This window comes from Haematobia irritans, chromosome 3 (genome assembly GCF_050003625.1).
Source record: "Haematobia irritans isolate KBUSLIRL chromosome 3, ASM5000362v1, whole genome shotgun sequence".
NCBI lineage: Eukaryota > Metazoa > Arthropoda > Insecta > Diptera > Muscidae > Haematobia > Haematobia irritans.
The window spans coordinates 229,574,793-229,591,701 of NC_134399.1; the positions used below are offsets into that span (position 1 = coordinate 229,574,793).

Consider the following 16,909-nt stretch of genomic DNA (forward strand, 5'->3'; position numbering starts at 1 on the left):
TCTTTCATAAATGAATATATTAATAACGCTGCAAAAAAAATCGCCAAAAAAAGTAGTAAAATTGTTCTTTTTGTGCTCGGAAGTGGTGCAAAATTGACGCAGAAGCGATGAATTTAAGATGGGCATGTCATAGGACGGATGCCCACCATTTCAGCAACCGTTGCACTGAATTTGCATCACTTTTAAGGTGTGATCCGAATTAAAAAATTTTGTGATATTTTCCCAAATAAATAATGGGAAATGAGACCTAAAATATTTTCAAAAATTCGCGACTTTTCTAGAATGGAATTTGCATTTTGCCGACATAATTTAAAAAATTTGTATCATTTTATTAATTCTTACTTTTTTATCCTATTTGAAACAAACGAATAGCCATTAAAAATTTAAAAAAACAAGCTATAAAAATTGAATTAAAACACTTCCTGTGTAGTTAAAATAATTAACTTCTTTGTGAGGACATTTTTGGAAGTGCTTTTAAAGTTGTGCCTTTATAACTACTCCCAATTTTTTTTGCTGGAGTGTGAGACTACTTTTAGTTGCTTTATTATAAATTAATTGTCTAGTTAAGCGGAAGTCTGATTTTTGATTTAGTTTTATAAAGTAAAACATTAATTGAACCTATAACTTCAGTCCATTAATTGTTAGCTAGGGGGGCTGTAGCCCCCCTAGGAAAATTGTCTAGCTACACTGATGGAAATTGGACACATTTGTCAGCACGCAGGCCAATTTCGAAAATGGGTTATATGGGTCCAGCTTTTGATATAGCTCCCATATAAAGCGATTTTTGATTCATGCACTGTTAGAAAAATATGTTTTTCATATGTTCCGATATAAACAAAATGTGTTTCGGGCACAATTTTTAAACACAATATATTTAAGTGCAAACATGTAATGTTCCTAAACTAACACAAAATGTTTGGGACACATATGTTAATATGTTAGAATATATTATGTTTGGGGCATGAATGTTTCATAAAAATAATATGTGTGAATGTATACATATATAATTTTACAAATTTCGAGTAAACATATATATGTTGTGATACTTTATTCAGAGAGCGACAGAGAGAGAGAGAGAGAGAGAGAGAGAGAGTTAGTATAGAAAAAGAAATAGAGATGGAAACCAGGAGGGTTGAATAAAAAGATATCAACATAACACAGCGAGAATGAAATGAGAGCAATTTCTGTGAAACCGCTTGTATGTAGTTTCGGAAAACTGTTTCATGATAAGGCCAAAAATGTAATATGCTTAAGTCTAAATATTATTTAATTTGAATATTAGAATGAGTATTCGAATAAAGAGAATAGACATTCGGAACCAAGAGAATAGACATTTGAAAAAAACAGCATATTTGTATTACAGAAAAAGATGCGAAGAACTCAAAAATTTCGTGGAAGTGAAAATTATCTGAGGAAATGAGCACAATCTTCTTTGAGGAATTCCTCCAAGCATATACTATTTTTGGATTCAAAATGCTTCCAAATATATAATATGCTCACATAAAACAAACATATTAATGTTTCGGCAGTATCCAATAATATATGTGCTTCCTGCAAAATATGTTTGGAACATATGTTAGAGAAGCGATTTTTTTGAGGGTGTGGTGGTTAGTATTTAAGGATCGGCCCGGCCGAACTTAAGTCCGTATATACTTGTTGAAAGCTCTTTTTTGCTGGGATTACTATATTAGAATATATGGAAAATTAATTTATTGTTATTTGTGATATATCTACAAGTTGTATTTGGTACGTCCTTTAAAGGAATGGGTGTATCAGAAATATACAACAAATAAAGATGCTTTCAGTCTGCTGACTCTAAAAATAGAATTGCTTAGTTTATGCGTTGATTGTGTATTGACGAAGAGTTTTCTAAGGAAATAATTATATTTTTGATTCATGGTGGTTAGTATTTAAGGATCGGCCCGGCCGAACTTAAGTCCGTATATACTTGTTGAAAGCTCTTTTTTGCTGGGATTACTATATTAGAATATATGGAAAATTAATTTATTGTTATTTGTGACATATCTACAAGTTGTATTTGGTACGTCCTTTAAAGGAATGGGTGTATCAGAAATATACAACAAATAAAGATGCTTTCAGTCTGCTGACTCTAAAAATAGAATTGCTTAGTTTATGCGTTGATTGTGTATTGATGGAAGCGATATTTGTGTGTTGGGAGGGAAGATTAATTTTTTTGGGTGTATCTATATAAAAGTGACCTAGAGTAAAATCATGATGGCGACTTCCAATATCCTATTACATTCGTTGATATTCTAAAGCACTTATATGCCAAAATCATATTTCCGCTTCCTGTTGTGCGATGACTCAAATGAAGTCAACATGAATGAGTTTTGTTATTTTATATTTGTGAAAAAATGGCAAATTCCATTCCAAGCGGATGTTGTTATAGTAATAAAAAAAAAAGTTGTAAAAGTCTTTCTGTGATTATAGCAAAATTGCTTGTCTACTTGCCCCTGTCCCAGATAATTTGTTTATATTTTGAGTGATCGTCTGATCATCCCCTGCACTTTTTTGCGTTTCCATGCAGAAACTTATCTATGAAGATTTGTGATCGAGACGCTTGTGCGCAAGGAGTCACACAGATGACACATCATATATATTTACACGAGTAGTGTATTTGACCAAGATAATTGGATAACCGACATTGTAATTCACCCGTAGGAGGGCCTATAAAAACAACTGACAATTCTGTTGGGAAATCAAGTATTCGAAAAACAATAGAAACGACAACACCAATGGCAGAACTTAGAAGGTTGGCTTTGGGCCTTGCAGCCCTATACGTAGTGGTAAGAAACGCATCCCCTTTATCCTTGCAGTTGGATTATTCTCATAATTTGGTATTTGGTAGATTTTGGCCAATATTGGTACTGTAGATGGCGATTTACTGACGACGACTGTTGCCCCATTGGTGGGTGACAATGAGGAAACAACTATGCGCGCTGATTGGAATCGAATGGTTGCCGAAGGAGAAATGGAGGAGAGTTCAGGAGTGCTACCAACCGAGGCCCCAGTAGAATGTGAATGCAATTGCGAGGAGCAATGTCGTGACTGCTTGCGACCAGAGGACTGCCCCACATTGACCACCCAGATGCCCAATGACGACGTAGTTGTAACAACAACAACCGTGGCCAATGTGGAGGAGGAAACAACTGTAGCTGTTCCAACACAACCACCAATGTGTAGCACCCCCGGCGTTGAAACTGATGCCAGCAACTGTCACGCGTATCATTTGTGCAGCTCAGTAGGTTTCCCAGATGGCAATAACCACCTTGTAACCAAAATGTGTGCCTCCAATGAAGCCTACAGTGCCCGCTTTGGCCGTTGTGCTCGTGACATTTCATCGTGTTTCCCTGAAGATTTCTGCATGGTGAAGGGTGGCTTTGCTGATGCCTTGAGCAATACCTCCTACTATTTGTGCGAACCTCGCTTAATCGGTGGTGGTTTCCATGTCTTCCATGTCAAATGCTCGCCCCATCAAATATTCTATCCTGAATTGGGTAAATGCTTCCTTGACCTTGCCAACTTGCCTCAAACCGGAATGCCCCTTCATCCTTCATTCACATGGAATCTATTCGAAGATATCGATGTAGTCAAGGCCGAACTGAAACTAATCAAGGAACAGGACAAGCAGACATTGAAATTGGAAAAAGACCGTTTGAAGGCCGAAAAGAAACGCCAAAAGGAGGAACAAAAACTTGCTGAGGAAAGAGCCAAGGAAGAAGAGAAGCTACACAAGGCCATGGTAAAACAAGAGAGTCTAACATTTGTTTGCCCCAGCCAAGGAGCCTTCCCTTCAAGTGTCAGTGATAGCTACTACTTCATGTGCCTGCTCAAGAAGGACACACTTAAGGCTGAGGTCATGCATTGTCCAGTGGGTTCCAAGTTCAATACCGTAACTGGTTTCTGTGCCCTCGACACTCTTCAAGTACCCAATGACTCAGTATCAGAGGACGATGACGAATAGGAAAATTTTGTTCATTAAGAAATTGTATTATGGCCAATCTGCGAAAAAAATTAAGTTCAAAAACAAAACTGAACCTTAAGTCATAACACCTGATTATTCGTCAAAGAAATTATTGTTTTTATATCTTGATTTTTTTCCAGATGGTTATATACCGATTTAGATATTCTATTCCAATGATGATGGTGTGTTTAAATATATATTCTCCTATGTTAATGCACGATATTTTTAATAAACGTTTAAATGCTTTAAACTCGATTCTTTCAATTGTTCACAAGAAGATTTAGGGTTACATTCCGATGATTTACATAATTGAATACTTTTTTTTAATTCAGATCGATTATTTCGATTAGGGAGATATAGGTTAGGTTAGGTCAGGTGGCAGCCCGATGTATCAGGCTCACTTAGACTGTTCAGTCCATTGTGATACCACATTGGTGAACTTCTCTCTTACCACTGAGTGCTGCCCGATTCCATGTTAAGCTCAATGACAACGGACCTCCTTTTTATAGCCGAGTCCGAACGGCGTTCCACATTGCAGTGAAACCACTTAGAGAAGCTTTGAAACCCTCAGAAACGTCACCAGCATTACTGAGGTGGGATAATCCACCGCTGAAAAACTTTTTGGAGTTTTGTCGAAGCAGGAATCGAACCCACGACCTTGTGTATGCAAGGCGGGCATGCTAACCATTGCACCACGGAGATATAAAGAAATATCAAATCTAAAGAACTAATGCGCAGCGGATGCTTAAAACCATGACTCGCACCGTATAACAAACTCATGTAGTCGTCGTTTCTGAGCCAATTTTGAACCACTTTCACATCCAAAAGTAACATTTTCAATAATCTTCTAGCTACGCTTTTTCTGCTGGGTTTGTAATTCATTGCGCCACGACAACATTGTTTTTTTTTTTTTTTGTTTATAGGACGCTTTGAGAAAAGAACCCTAAAACATTAGAATCATCTGTTTCGCAGTCACTACCTGTTAATTTTATCGTGACTAAACATAATTATATTTCTTCAAACAAAAAAAAAATAGCCAAAGAAATGTCAGGATGATAAAATGAAATGAGTTAATTATTAAAAAAATAAGTGTATACGACCGAAAGTTCAGTCAGGCCGTGAAATAATTCTGCTAAAGCCTTTCTTGCATAATCGAATTGGGTTTTGCTGATGGCAAGGTATCATAAAACTTCGCAACGTAGTTTTCTAAGTTGTAGGTACCAATTTTAACATGGTAATTTCAACGCTATCGGATGAAATTTACTCCCCCAAGAAGCTCCGTATGCCAAACCTAGGGTTTGTTTATTTGGTCCGACCTACATCAATAACAGCTATTTAAGCAAAGTTTCAAATCGATAGCCGTTTTCGTTAAGAATTTAGCATGATTTCAACAGTCGGACCAATATTTCGTTGTATTACAAATAGAATGGCAAATTTAGGTTAGGTGGAGGTAAAAATCAAACATGCAAAAAGAAAACGGTTATAAAAAGGGAGACTTCGATTTGGGCCATACTATATAACAAGAGGAGCGTCATGGAAATTGTGCCGCCATAGCTTTTTATATCGAAACCCAACAGATAATCTTGAGAAATTGCATTCGACCCAGGTGAATGGTTACTGCTGAAGGCGAATCATTTCTCAGAAATTCAGCCAACTCTGATTAAATGGAAATTTCGACTACCCAATTGCTTAATAACATACATTCGCCCAATATCAAATCTAAAACATTTCACTTTTACGGATAATGACAAAACACTGAGGGGCAGATAAGACATTCATTCAATGTCTCCATATCTGTATGTATTGTTCTAGTAGAGAGATTTCAATTTATCAGTTAATTACGAATTTTTTTGTGATAGAACCACAGAACCCTAAATCAAGGGTACATTGGGTGCAGGGAGGGTGTTCGATAGATGTATTGACGATTTTGATAATGGTGATATAAAACCTTTAGTTGCTTCTGTTCGTGCGATCATTTCGTTCAATTCTTTCGCCAAAAACGGTTCTTGCAGTTATAACCCGTCAGAATAGTGATTCGATTCGATATTCGATTAAATTGAAATTTATCGCCTCACCATGAAATACCATTGTGTGTTGCTTGTTGTGGCTATCAGTACCGTAATTTGCACTGCAGCTGAAGAAACGATTTGTAAATATCCTGGATTTTTTGCAGTATCGGATAATTCGGTTCACTATTATGGATGTTATGCCAACAAATATGGAGGCTTAACCAAAATGGATTTGAGTTGTACCCAAGGAGAGATTTTTGATTCCCGCAGAGGAGTCTGTGTCATAAAATCTCCAACTGCCGCTGACGATGATGAAGCTGTTTCTGAGAATCCTACTGTACCGCCAGATGTAGAAAATCCCACAATTCCAACAAGACCAACAACAGACGATAACGTGGAAAATCCAACAATTCCGACCACTCCTAAGGCTCCAACAGATGATAATGACACTACTTTGAAACCCGAGGAACCTCCTACAACACCTAAACAAGAGGAAACCACAGAAAAGCCTGAGGAACCTCCTACTACACCTAAACCAGAGGAAACAACGGAAAAGCCTGAGGAACCTCCAACTACACCTAAACCAGAGGAAACAACAGAAAAGCCTGAGGAACATCCAACTACACCCAAATCAGAGGAAACCACTGAGAAGCCCGAAGAACCACCAACAACACCTAAACCAGAGGAAACAACGGAAAAGCCTGAGGAACCTCCAACTACACCTAAACCAGAGGAAACAACAGAGAAGCCTGAGGAACCTCCAACTACACCCAAATCAGAGGAAACCACTGAGAAGCCCAAAGAACCACCAACAACACTTAATCCAGAGGAAACCACAGAAAAGCCTGAGGAACCTCCAACTACACCTAAACCAGAGGAAACCACAGAAAAACCTGAGGAACTTCCAACTACACCTAAACCAGAGGAAACCACAGAGGATGTAACCACAGATAAACCGGAAGAAATTCCAACAACTCCTACAGTAGCCGAAACTACTGAAGATGACACCACCGAGAAACCAATAGAAACACCAACTACTCCATCAATAACAACAACGGAGGTGGTGACTACAATGGAACCCGTTGACACTACAACACCCGAACACACAGAAACCACTGAAGACGTGACCACTGAAAAACCTGTTGAGACGCCAACAACACCTAAATCCGAAGAAGATACCACAACCACGGAAAACAATACAACAACTGAGGAAAACGATACGACAACCGAGCAGCCATCAACAGCCTCAACTCCTGAACACACTGAAACTACTGAGGAAGACCATACAACAACCACAACCAAGCCCGAAGAAGGAAGTACTACAACGGAAACTAATGATACAACAGAGTCTGTCAGCACAACCACTCCCGAAGACACTACAACGCACAAACCTGAAGAAACTTCAACTACTCCGGAAGATAACGAAACTACCGAGGAAGCAAAAACCACAACGGAGGCTACCACAATCACCACAGAAAGTGATGAAACAACTGAAGGATCTACAGAGATGTCAACAACCCCAGAGGTTAACGAAACTACTGAGGATGATAAAACTACACCAACCGAAGGACCTACAACAACAGAAAGTGACACCTCCACCACCGAAAGCGGTAATACAACTACTCCTGGAAGCCATGGTTTTGTATGTCCAACAACTGGATTCTTCCCGCAAGATGGCAGTTGTAACAAATTCAACTATTGTGCCGAGGTTAATGGCGAAATTTCGCCCTATGAAGTACAGTGTCCACCGGATCAGAACTTTGATCCCGTGAAAAACTATTGTTCTTCTAATTTCCAATGTAAAGAAGGTGTCGAAAGTCTTTAATTTCTTGAGAGCTAAATAAACGCTCCAAAAAGGAAGGTAAGGGATAGTATGTTTTTCAATTAATGTCCAACGAAAGGTATGAATAAATTTTTGTAACTGAACTATAATCAAAGTAGGTTGGTTCTTTGACCATTTTTATATGCTTATCTTGAATCAAAGAAATCTACCTGAAATAAATAAAAAAACAATATTCAAACCGATTTGAGTTCTTCGCATATGATATGGACATGACAGGCGATTGCGTATTTAATAGAAATCTAATAACCGAATATAATTTTGCTTTTATCGCTATGGGTTCTAATCGTGGGAAGTCACCGTTCAATGTCTCAATCTAAAGGCAATTCAAAATTGTTTTTAACCATTTCATTGTCAGAATCACTTTCGCTATTATGACTGATAGATGACAAACAAATACATGAAAAAGTAAACACCTATCTACCGATAATTGGTATTTTTATTGGCGCTGTTTTATTTATCAATGAGATTTTGTCTTGCTGTCTAATTTCGTATTTTCGTTTCTAAAGCAAGGTGGGGAAAAAGTAGCAAATTTTGGGATATAGAATTGATAATGACAGTGGTAGCCAATTTAGTGTTTGGCATTTCACCTACTTGCATGCGAAATTCATTGAAATATTAATTAAAATTGTTAGCATTGGGATTTTTCCCTTATCTTCATGGTTTACTTTATGTTGAATTGAAGAAGCTCTGATTAGAGATGTTGAAGACATTGTTCGATAGGGCCAGGGTCGTTTACAACAATTATCGGATGCTTGTAAGGCTGCATTCGAACAAGTACAAGGCTGTGTCATGATCGCATGAAACAAATATTCAATCACAGCAATTAAACAAATATACGCTTCTGAATTGTTTACCCTATTCGAGGGAAGAGTTATCATTAACCCAACGAACGAAAGGTTACACGAGCGATGGCAAAGAATAGACAAGAAAGTCCCCTTTCTACATAGTATATGGAACTAATAATGTACTGTTAATGAAAATTGACAATACCAGTGTTGCTTTTTATATGCTCAGATTGGGCAGCCCTAGTGTTGCCAGCTGCCGACTGATAGCTCTATCGTAAAGTTTGACTTTTTTGAGGTTATACTTACTCCGAACGTTTTGACATACTTACTCCGAACGTTTCGCATGATCTATCGTGAGATTGAGACAACCTTAGGAGTTAGTGGGACCAGCATAATTCAATATTGGATGAGGACCAGCATAATTCAATATTTGACCGTCAACAAAATTTGTTCACTTTGAATTCCACACAATTTGTCAATCGCTCAAAAACGGGTTCGTGTCAATTCTGCGAAGCACCGCGATCACATTTTTGGAGCATTTCAAAAATGTGATCGCGGTGCTTCCAAACACGTCTATGACATCGTGACAAGTGATGAATCGTGGATTTACGCTTAAGGAGACAAAAGTAAACAGCAATCGAAAGTTCGACACCTGAAGAAGCGGCTGATGCGTTCAGAATATATGTTTTGGAGATACCTCAATCAGAGTGGCAAAAGTGCTTCGAAAATTGGATCAAACGCATGCCAGAGTATATAGATCTTAATGGGAAGACAACCCTCGTATGGGGAATATTAAGTTCACTTATCGCTTAAAAAAGGAAAGGAATGCCAAGAGGATCAGCTCAACGATTATCGCCGTTATTGTTATGGAAGTTCTCTTGGACCAGTAATATAATAATTGACCACTAACTAAAAAATAATGCCCAATTACGTCGACGATCTCTTCTGTATTTGAAATAAGAATGAAGTTCAAAATACGCTAGCGGCTTTAAAGTCATTTGAGAGACAAATTCAATATGCAACGGAAAGCGCAGAGGACATACTTAGTTACTAAATTTCCAAACGACGAACTTCTCAAAGATCCCAAAAAATGACTTTTAGAAATTTGGAAACAGTTGAATGGTCAAAAAGTCGAAATGGGCATAGTGGAAAAGTCCGACAATCGACAGTTTGTCTAAAAGGTATCCTAAAAGATTGCATGTACATTCTTTAAATTTTAATAAGATCGGTTAATTAATAAGGATTAATATTTGGAAAAATCTTGTGATTCTGAACCGATGATTAGGTTAGTTTAGATTAGGTACAGTTGCTGAGACTAACAAGTACTTTGCGAAAATATCCGACCGAGCAGAACCTTAATGTGAGCTCATGAAATCGAATAGACCGCCCCAAGAAAATGGGACTTCACAAAACGTCCACATGGTAACAACTATGGTAACGCAAATGTAGCGAAGGCGAGAAAAGTGGAGGAGTTTGCTAGGTAATGGGTTCATGTCATTCCCAATGCCGCATTATTCCTCAATTATACGAATTATTCGGAAGTTTTTTTACTTGGTCTAGTTTATCAAACTACTTTATCTCTTACCACTCATTAAAATACCTAATAAAATATATACTTTTTGAAATTTATTTTGTTTTCAATTGTATTTATACTTATAACTTTATTTACAAATTCATATAGATTATAATAATTAAAAATAAGTTTATTAATTAATTACTACATAAATAAGTATTATTTATGATTGTTTATTATGATGACTATTTCCTATACATTGGCAGGCATATATTGCATCGAGGGCTGGATGAAGGAATACTTACTGAACCCCGACCCTCGCATTGAAAAACAAAAAAAAAATGAAAATTAAAGCTAAAATTCTAAATATGCTAAAGATGTTGATGCGCAAATAAAAAAAAAAATAATGAAAAGAAAACTGGTGAAAGGCGGTGGACTATATTACAAGGACGTTAGGTTGCAGGTCATAGGAGCGAATTTATCTAGGCGAGGGTTCAATTTTAGTCTTTTTCTTGGAGTTGACAAATTTTTCCTTGGTTAGATCCATTATATTCTGAGGCGAGGTGGTTGTTTCCAGATTTTTTGGTGATTTCACAATCTTCAGAACCTGAAATAATAGTGGGTATGGTTGTGGTGAGGGGAATGCGAATTCGTATGATGTGGAAATGGGTGATGTGTAGTGTAAGGGGGCAAAGGAAGAATTGTAAATTAGTGTCGTCACTTCGAATTTTAATCTTGAATTTTTTTATTAAAATGCTTTACTTTGGAATTGCCATCGATGATTTCAACCGGTTGCGAGGGAACATACGCCGACAGACCTCTCAAACCGAGCTGATCGGGAATAAAGAAGGAACTACTGCTGTAATGCTCTTGGGATGAATCAAACTTGTGCCTCGGGCTGCCTTCGTTGGTACCTAAAATTTTCAAAAGATTACTGGCTGTAACTGGAAAAAAGGATATTTGGGTTTAGGGATATGCGGGCTCGGACTATTAGGGTGTGCAGTTTATTTACCATTTCCGGGAGTAGGTCTAACTAAAAACCTGGGTGATTTAAAAGCACTACCTAATCCATCGAATGGTCGTTCCGTAGTAGATGTTGCTGGAATCTGTCTTTGGGGGAAGAAAACGGGCTGTGGTGTTACCACATAAACTTTCTCCTTTGTTTTGGGCGATATGGATACTTTGGCCTTTCGCCAAAGTTCCTCAGGTTCTTGATCAATCATATCTATGTGATATAAGGGACGACCAGTCGTCGTTGTCGTCGTGGTAGAGCTCGAGGTCGTTGGAGTGACACTTATAGGAGTTTGGGGAGTAGTTGTTGTATACTTGATCATTTCCTGGCTGTCATAGATGTCCTGAATATGGTTGTCGTTTATGGCTGTGTATTGGAAACGTTTCGTACTTGCTCTTTCGTACAATGGTTCTAGGCTATTTACGGACGCCGGTAGCTCGGAAGCATCTAGAAATCCCTTGGTGGTTTTCGATTGCCTTTGAGGCTTCACTATTGCCGAGCTGGTACTGGTAATGGTTGTTGATGGCAGAAATTCCTTTGGTATATGCTTGGATCTGCCCAATATTGTAGGTGTGCTAGGGCGATGTGATAATGAGGTATATTCCTGCTCTGTCCAATCATCAATGTTCTTTTGCAAGGCATGTAGATCTATGCTCAACGCATTTGGACTGTTCTTTAGCTTTGGCGAAGAAGCGTGCTCTTTCTGCAAAAGTTCTCTTAAATTCGATGCCAGTATTTTTGTTAAATATTTTGCATTTGTACGCGACTTCGATGGAGTCTGAGAATTAAGGGCAGATTTCACATTCACCAACATTGTCTCAGCTGGCGTATGCAAATCTGCATTTTGAGCTTTAACCCAGGATGAGAAACCAGGTTTTGTGGATGCTTGAGTGGTCAAATCATTGCGAGTTGGCTCGAAAGGACGAGGTTGGATTTTAGTGGTGAACTGTATGAAGTGGTTTTTGTGTGCCTGTGTGGGCATTGCTGGTGGGGACATTCCTGCGAATTGTCCGCTAGCATCCAAAGAACTGTATGTCGATGTTGGTGTTGGAGACGCAGGCGATAGCGTCTGCGTGGACTGTTGCGATGATACTTCTTCAAGGGTTTTGTGGTTTTTCGCTACCACCCGTAAATCCAGTTTTGAGGGATCTCGTGTGAACGGTCTGGGTACACCTAAGTTTCCACTTATATGTTGTATTGGAGCATCCAACAGTCGCTTGGGGGTATCTCTTCCACGTGTCTTTGTAGGCCAAAGTCTGGTTGATTGTTGGCCATTATTGTTTTGGTTGCTTGTTTGTACCGATGCAATAAATTCGACATCATTATCGTTCGACGCTTCCGTTGGTATGGTATGGTATGGTTCCGATTTTGTTGTGGAATGGTATGGATCCGATTTTGTTGTGGTTTCCACATCCGTATTGGAATACTCTTCTGGTGTTGTGGTCGCATATTCGTAGTTATTGGTTTCCAAAGTCCATGTATCATAATTGACATTACCCACAATGGATGAGTTCTGAACTGAAGCTGACGCATAGTTGTCATAGTTGTCGAAGGCCTGATCGTGTCCACTGTCCTGTATTGTGCTCTGTTCATAATACTCAGCCGGCAGCGTTGACTGCTGTGGCGAATAATGACTTTCGGCAACAAAATTTCCCGGTTCTGTTAGAATCTGTGAAGCCGGGATATGTTGACTTAAATACGGACTCAATGTGGAGTACTGATAACGACCGGTGCTTATAACTGGTTGAAGGTCCGGTTGATGATTCGTAGGAACTGCGGTGCTCGAGGAAGTAATATCAAATGATTGTGTCTGAACAAATGTGGCAGGATATTCAACAGAGGATACGTAATCAGTAAGTTGGTGACTTTTTACTATCTCAAAACTGGCATCTCTGTCCCCAGTAGAGGGGGGTATTTGTGTGGGTATAACCGAATCGAGATTCAATTCTGATTGAGCCGAAGCGATACCATCGTTGAAATGTGCTGCCTCTGTAGATGGAAGTTGCTGTTGAGCTAGTGGTAAGTCCGTCACTGGACTTGATGGCCGGTATGGTGATTGGGCAGGCTGCAAAGAGTTTGATTCCCTGAAGGGTTTCGCATTATATATGGGCAGTTGGGCCAAATTATTCAAATTTGGTATTGTCATGGGTATAAAAGGTCCTGATGAGTACTGTGGAGCACCTCCACCTACATACTGACCCTGAGCCGTTGATGCAGCTGCAGCTGGTGGCAACAAGGGATAATTAAATTGTACTGCCCTTTGTTTAACACTCGATGCAGCATGTTGCAATTGTGCTACTGGGAGTGGAATGTTTGCTGGTTGGTTTCGCGTATATCCTGCCGATTGTCCTTGTTTCAATTTCGTTAGATCCCATGGGTAATGCACACTATTGTGCATCATTGGTACCCAAGGGTATTTGTTACAGAGATTACAAGGTTCCTTATTACCTGAGCCCTGCTGTTGTGGCCTTGGATAATGGTAGGCGGCATGATTATTGGCATTTGCTGCACTCGTTTGTTGATCTGCTATATGCTCCTGATTGGCGAATCCAAACCAACGTGCCACTCGGCTTATAAATCCCGGATCACTTGGAGTTTTCGTTACTGTTTGCCCATTATTTAGTGCATATAAGGGAACAGTCCGACTTTCAGTGCCGAGGTTATTCGAAGGTCTCGCTGGTTTAAAGTGTGTGGGTTGAGATGGGTGTGCGGCCGAGGCGGGTAATGGGGGCGGAGCTAAATAGTCCAAAGGAGCGGGAGCTGCACATAACACTATTCCATAATATTGAAATATTGTGCAGAACGTTATTAATAGCAGCAATTGCGTAACGTCCACATGCTTCCGATGTCGTCGCATCTGAAATGAAAAATATTAAGAAAGTTATTGAGGAAAAAAAATAATTTTTATATTTTGTAATGGAAAGAATTCTTGAAGTATGAGAATCGTTTTCATCTTTGTATTAGCTTTATGTGAGTTACACTTATTTATTAAATCAGAGCTTCCCAACCCAATTTGCTTCGCCCCCAAAAATGTATAAATTTCGTTGCGCCCCCCAACCTAAAACAAATTTTGTTTACCCAAACAAACAGAAATAAATATTAACAAAAGCTGAAAATATGTAATCATATAATTAATTAAATAATTAAAAATAAAAATGTTTGTGAATATTAATATAAAAGAGTTTATCAATTTCTTTCTTTTCTTTAATAATTAATTTTAAAGAAAACAAACCTTTGGATCACTCCCTTGTAAGCTAACACAAAATTTGGCAAAGAATCTTATAATTTATAATATTCTCACATTTATATTTATAATTCGAGCTTTGTGTTAACAATTCATTGTAATAAAATGAACATTTAATTCGTGATATACTTTCAATGTCTTGCCTTTTGTTTTGTAATAATTTTACATTTAATACAGTCAAAGTTAAATGCGACTTTTTGTTTATTTTTTATGAGATTTGGATTTTTAACTTCCTCAGTACGTCTTTTTATGAAGTTCGACTATCGGAAAAAATCTAGATAGAAATTTCATAGGGATACAAAAAACCGGTTAACCGATGTTCAAAAACCGCTTTTCGAATTAACGGAAAATGTTATCGTTATCGATTTTTGTAAGGGAATCCTTGGTCTTCAAAAAGTTTTAAACCGATTACACAGTGCAACACAAAAAATCCAAACAAAAAATCGTTTATCCCAGCTGAAAGTACTCGATGAGAGAAGAAAAGTAATGTCTGGATTTTGCTAGATTGGTTGCCGTTCGTCTTTTATGACCCTTTAAAGTTTTGTCGTCAAATTCGATTTTGAAAAATGCTGTGAATTCATCTTTGACGTATTCAGTAAATCTAGTAGCTCTTAACTCGGCCAACAAAAATGCTGAATATATTAAGGTGGGTATTAAGTTCGAGTTTAGCCGCTAAAATCGCCATTTTTTTATGATTACTTTTCTTATTAACCCACTTTAAGGACTACAAACTTTGTGAAAATTTGCAACAAATATGTATAATTTTATGCCTTTTTTTACTGATTTAGTTTTCACTGTAGCGATTTTAGCGGATAAACTCGAACTTAATACCCACCTTTAGGTCGGAAAATTTTCATCTTCATGCTCAAAACTGCAAAAATGTCGATAAAATTAGTACTTTTATCACCGATTTTTTTCGGTTTTTCGACTACAGCTCCTGAACTGTTGAAAATTTTACCAAACAGTCGAGGGAAGAAATGTAGCCTATAAATTTATGAACAACTTTGTAGTACATGCCAATTTCATATGATACGCATTTTTGCGTATCCTATAAATTTATGAACAACTTTGTAGTACATGCCAATTTCATATGATACGCATTTTTGCCATATAAAGGGTGATACGGTCAAAATTTGGTCAAGGGAAAACGCGTGTAAATCGGTGAAATCGTTTATTTAAAAAATCAAATTAAAATTCTTTTTCAAGTTCAATTAGTATAAAATTCAGGAAAAATATTCAGTTAGGCTTTCGCTTTTCCAAATCCGAATTGCCGGGCCTCACGCTTGACACCTGCCATCAGATTTTGTACAGCCACCTTGTCCACCTTCTTCGCCGCAGAAAGCCAGTTTGCCTTGAACTGCTGCTCGTCCTTAGCAGTTTTTTGGTCTTCTTTAGGTTCCGCTTGACAATAGTCCAGTATTTCTCAATTGGGCGGAGCTCTGGCGTGTTCGGAGGGTTCTTGTCCTTGGGAACCACCTGCACGTTGTTGGCGGCGTACCACTCCATGGCCTTTGTACCGTAATGGCAAGATGCCAAATCCGGCCAAAACAGTACGGAACAACCGTGTTTCTTCAAGAAAGGCAGCAGACGTTTATTCAAACACTCTTTCACGTAAATTTCTTGGTTGACAGTCCCGGAAGCTATGAAAATGCTGCTTTTCTAGCCACAGGTACAGATGGCTTGCCAAACCAGATATTTCTTTGCGAACTTTGACAGTTTTATGTGCTTGAAAATATCTGCTACCTTTCCCCTTCCTTTTGCCGTATAAAACTCCTGTCCCGGAAGCTGCTTGTAGTCGGCTTTGACGTAGGTTTCGTCGTCCATTACCACGCAGTCAAACTTCGTCAGCATCGTCGTGTACAGCCTCCGGGATCGCGCTTTGGCCGTTGTATTTTGTTTATCATCGCGATTTGGAGTCACTACCTTCTTGTAAGTCGATAGTCCGGCTCGTTTTTTGGCTCGATACATGGTTGTAGACGATACACCCAGCTTATTTGCGGCATCTCGGAGAGAGAGGTTTCGCTTGAAACTACCGGCAACTCTCTTTGTCGTCTCAGCGGCTTCCGGTTTTCGATTTCCCCCCGATCCAGACTTCCTGGCTGTCGACAAACGTTCCCCAAACACTTTAATTACATTTGTAACGGTTGATTTGGCAACTTTTAGCGATTTTGCCAGCTTTGCGTGCGAGTAGCTCGGATCTTCGCGATGCGCGAGAAACATTTTGATACGCTGCTCTTCTTGCTTGGACGGCATTTTGACAACTGAAGAGTGAATTCCAAAATCAAAATAGGAGCAACATTCTACACAAACACACTTCCAAAATGAGGGGTGTTCAGGTTTTTTAAATGCAAAATTGAAAGAAATACGGCAAGTTTATATTGACCAAATTTTGATTGTATCACCCTTTAAATGTTATTAATTTTCATTTTTAACAACAGCAATAACAACAACGATTTTACAAATACGCATTTGTTTTGTTGTTTCGTATACAAAACACGAAAAATAAATAAATAAAATT

General features: G+C 38.4%; 3 protein-coding genes across 6 annotated transcripts in view; 2 read left to right on the top strand and 1 right to left on the bottom strand.

Annotated features, from left to right (window-relative positions):
• Positions 1–2,646: 2,646 nt before the first annotated feature.
• Mur18B (Mucin related 18B) lies at positions 2,647–4,235 on the top strand. The gene is made up of 2 exons (XM_075298336.1): positions 2,647–2,807; positions 2,870–4,235. The coding sequence occupies exons 1-2, from the start codon at positions 2,757–2,759 to the stop codon at positions 3,983–3,985; spliced, it is 1,167 nt and encodes a 388-aa protein (XP_075154451.1). The 5' UTR covers positions 2,647–2,756; the 3' UTR covers positions 3,986–4,235.
• A 1,721-nt stretch (positions 4,236–5,956) lies between these two features.
• On the top strand, positions 5,957–8,019 carry Muc18B (Mucin 18B). Of its 2 annotated transcripts, XM_075298338.1 has the most exons (2): positions 5,957–6,668; positions 6,861–8,019. In XM_075298338.1, the coding sequence occupies exons 1-2, from the start codon at positions 6,062–6,064 to the stop codon at positions 7,817–7,819; spliced, it is 1,566 nt and encodes a 521-aa protein (XP_075154453.1). In that variant the 5' UTR covers positions 5,957–6,061; the 3' UTR covers positions 7,820–8,019. The 2 variants fall into 2 exon arrangements, with proteins under 2 accessions (XP_075154453.1, XP_075154452.1); XM_075298337.1 differs by having other exon boundaries at positions 5,957–8,019.
• A 2,219-nt stretch (positions 8,020–10,238) lies between these two features.
• LOC142228051 (uncharacterized) overlaps positions 10,239–16,909 on the bottom strand; it is a 46,951-nt gene continuing 40,280 nt past the window's right edge. Inside the window, exons 2-4 of one of the 3 annotated variants that reach the window (XM_075298341.1) lie at positions 11,199–14,004; positions 10,898–11,049; positions 10,239–10,742 (exon numbers count right to left, since the gene is read on the bottom strand). In XM_075298341.1, the coding sequence (XP_075154456.1) occupies positions 10,614–10,742; positions 10,898–11,049; positions 11,199–14,004 (3,087 nt within the window). In that variant the 3' untranslated portion in view covers positions 10,239–10,613. Of the gene's footprint in view, positions 10,743–10,897; positions 11,080–11,147; positions 14,005–16,909 lie in introns of all 3 variants that reach the window. The other 2 variants (XM_075298340.1, XM_075298339.1) reach the window with 2 other exon arrangements.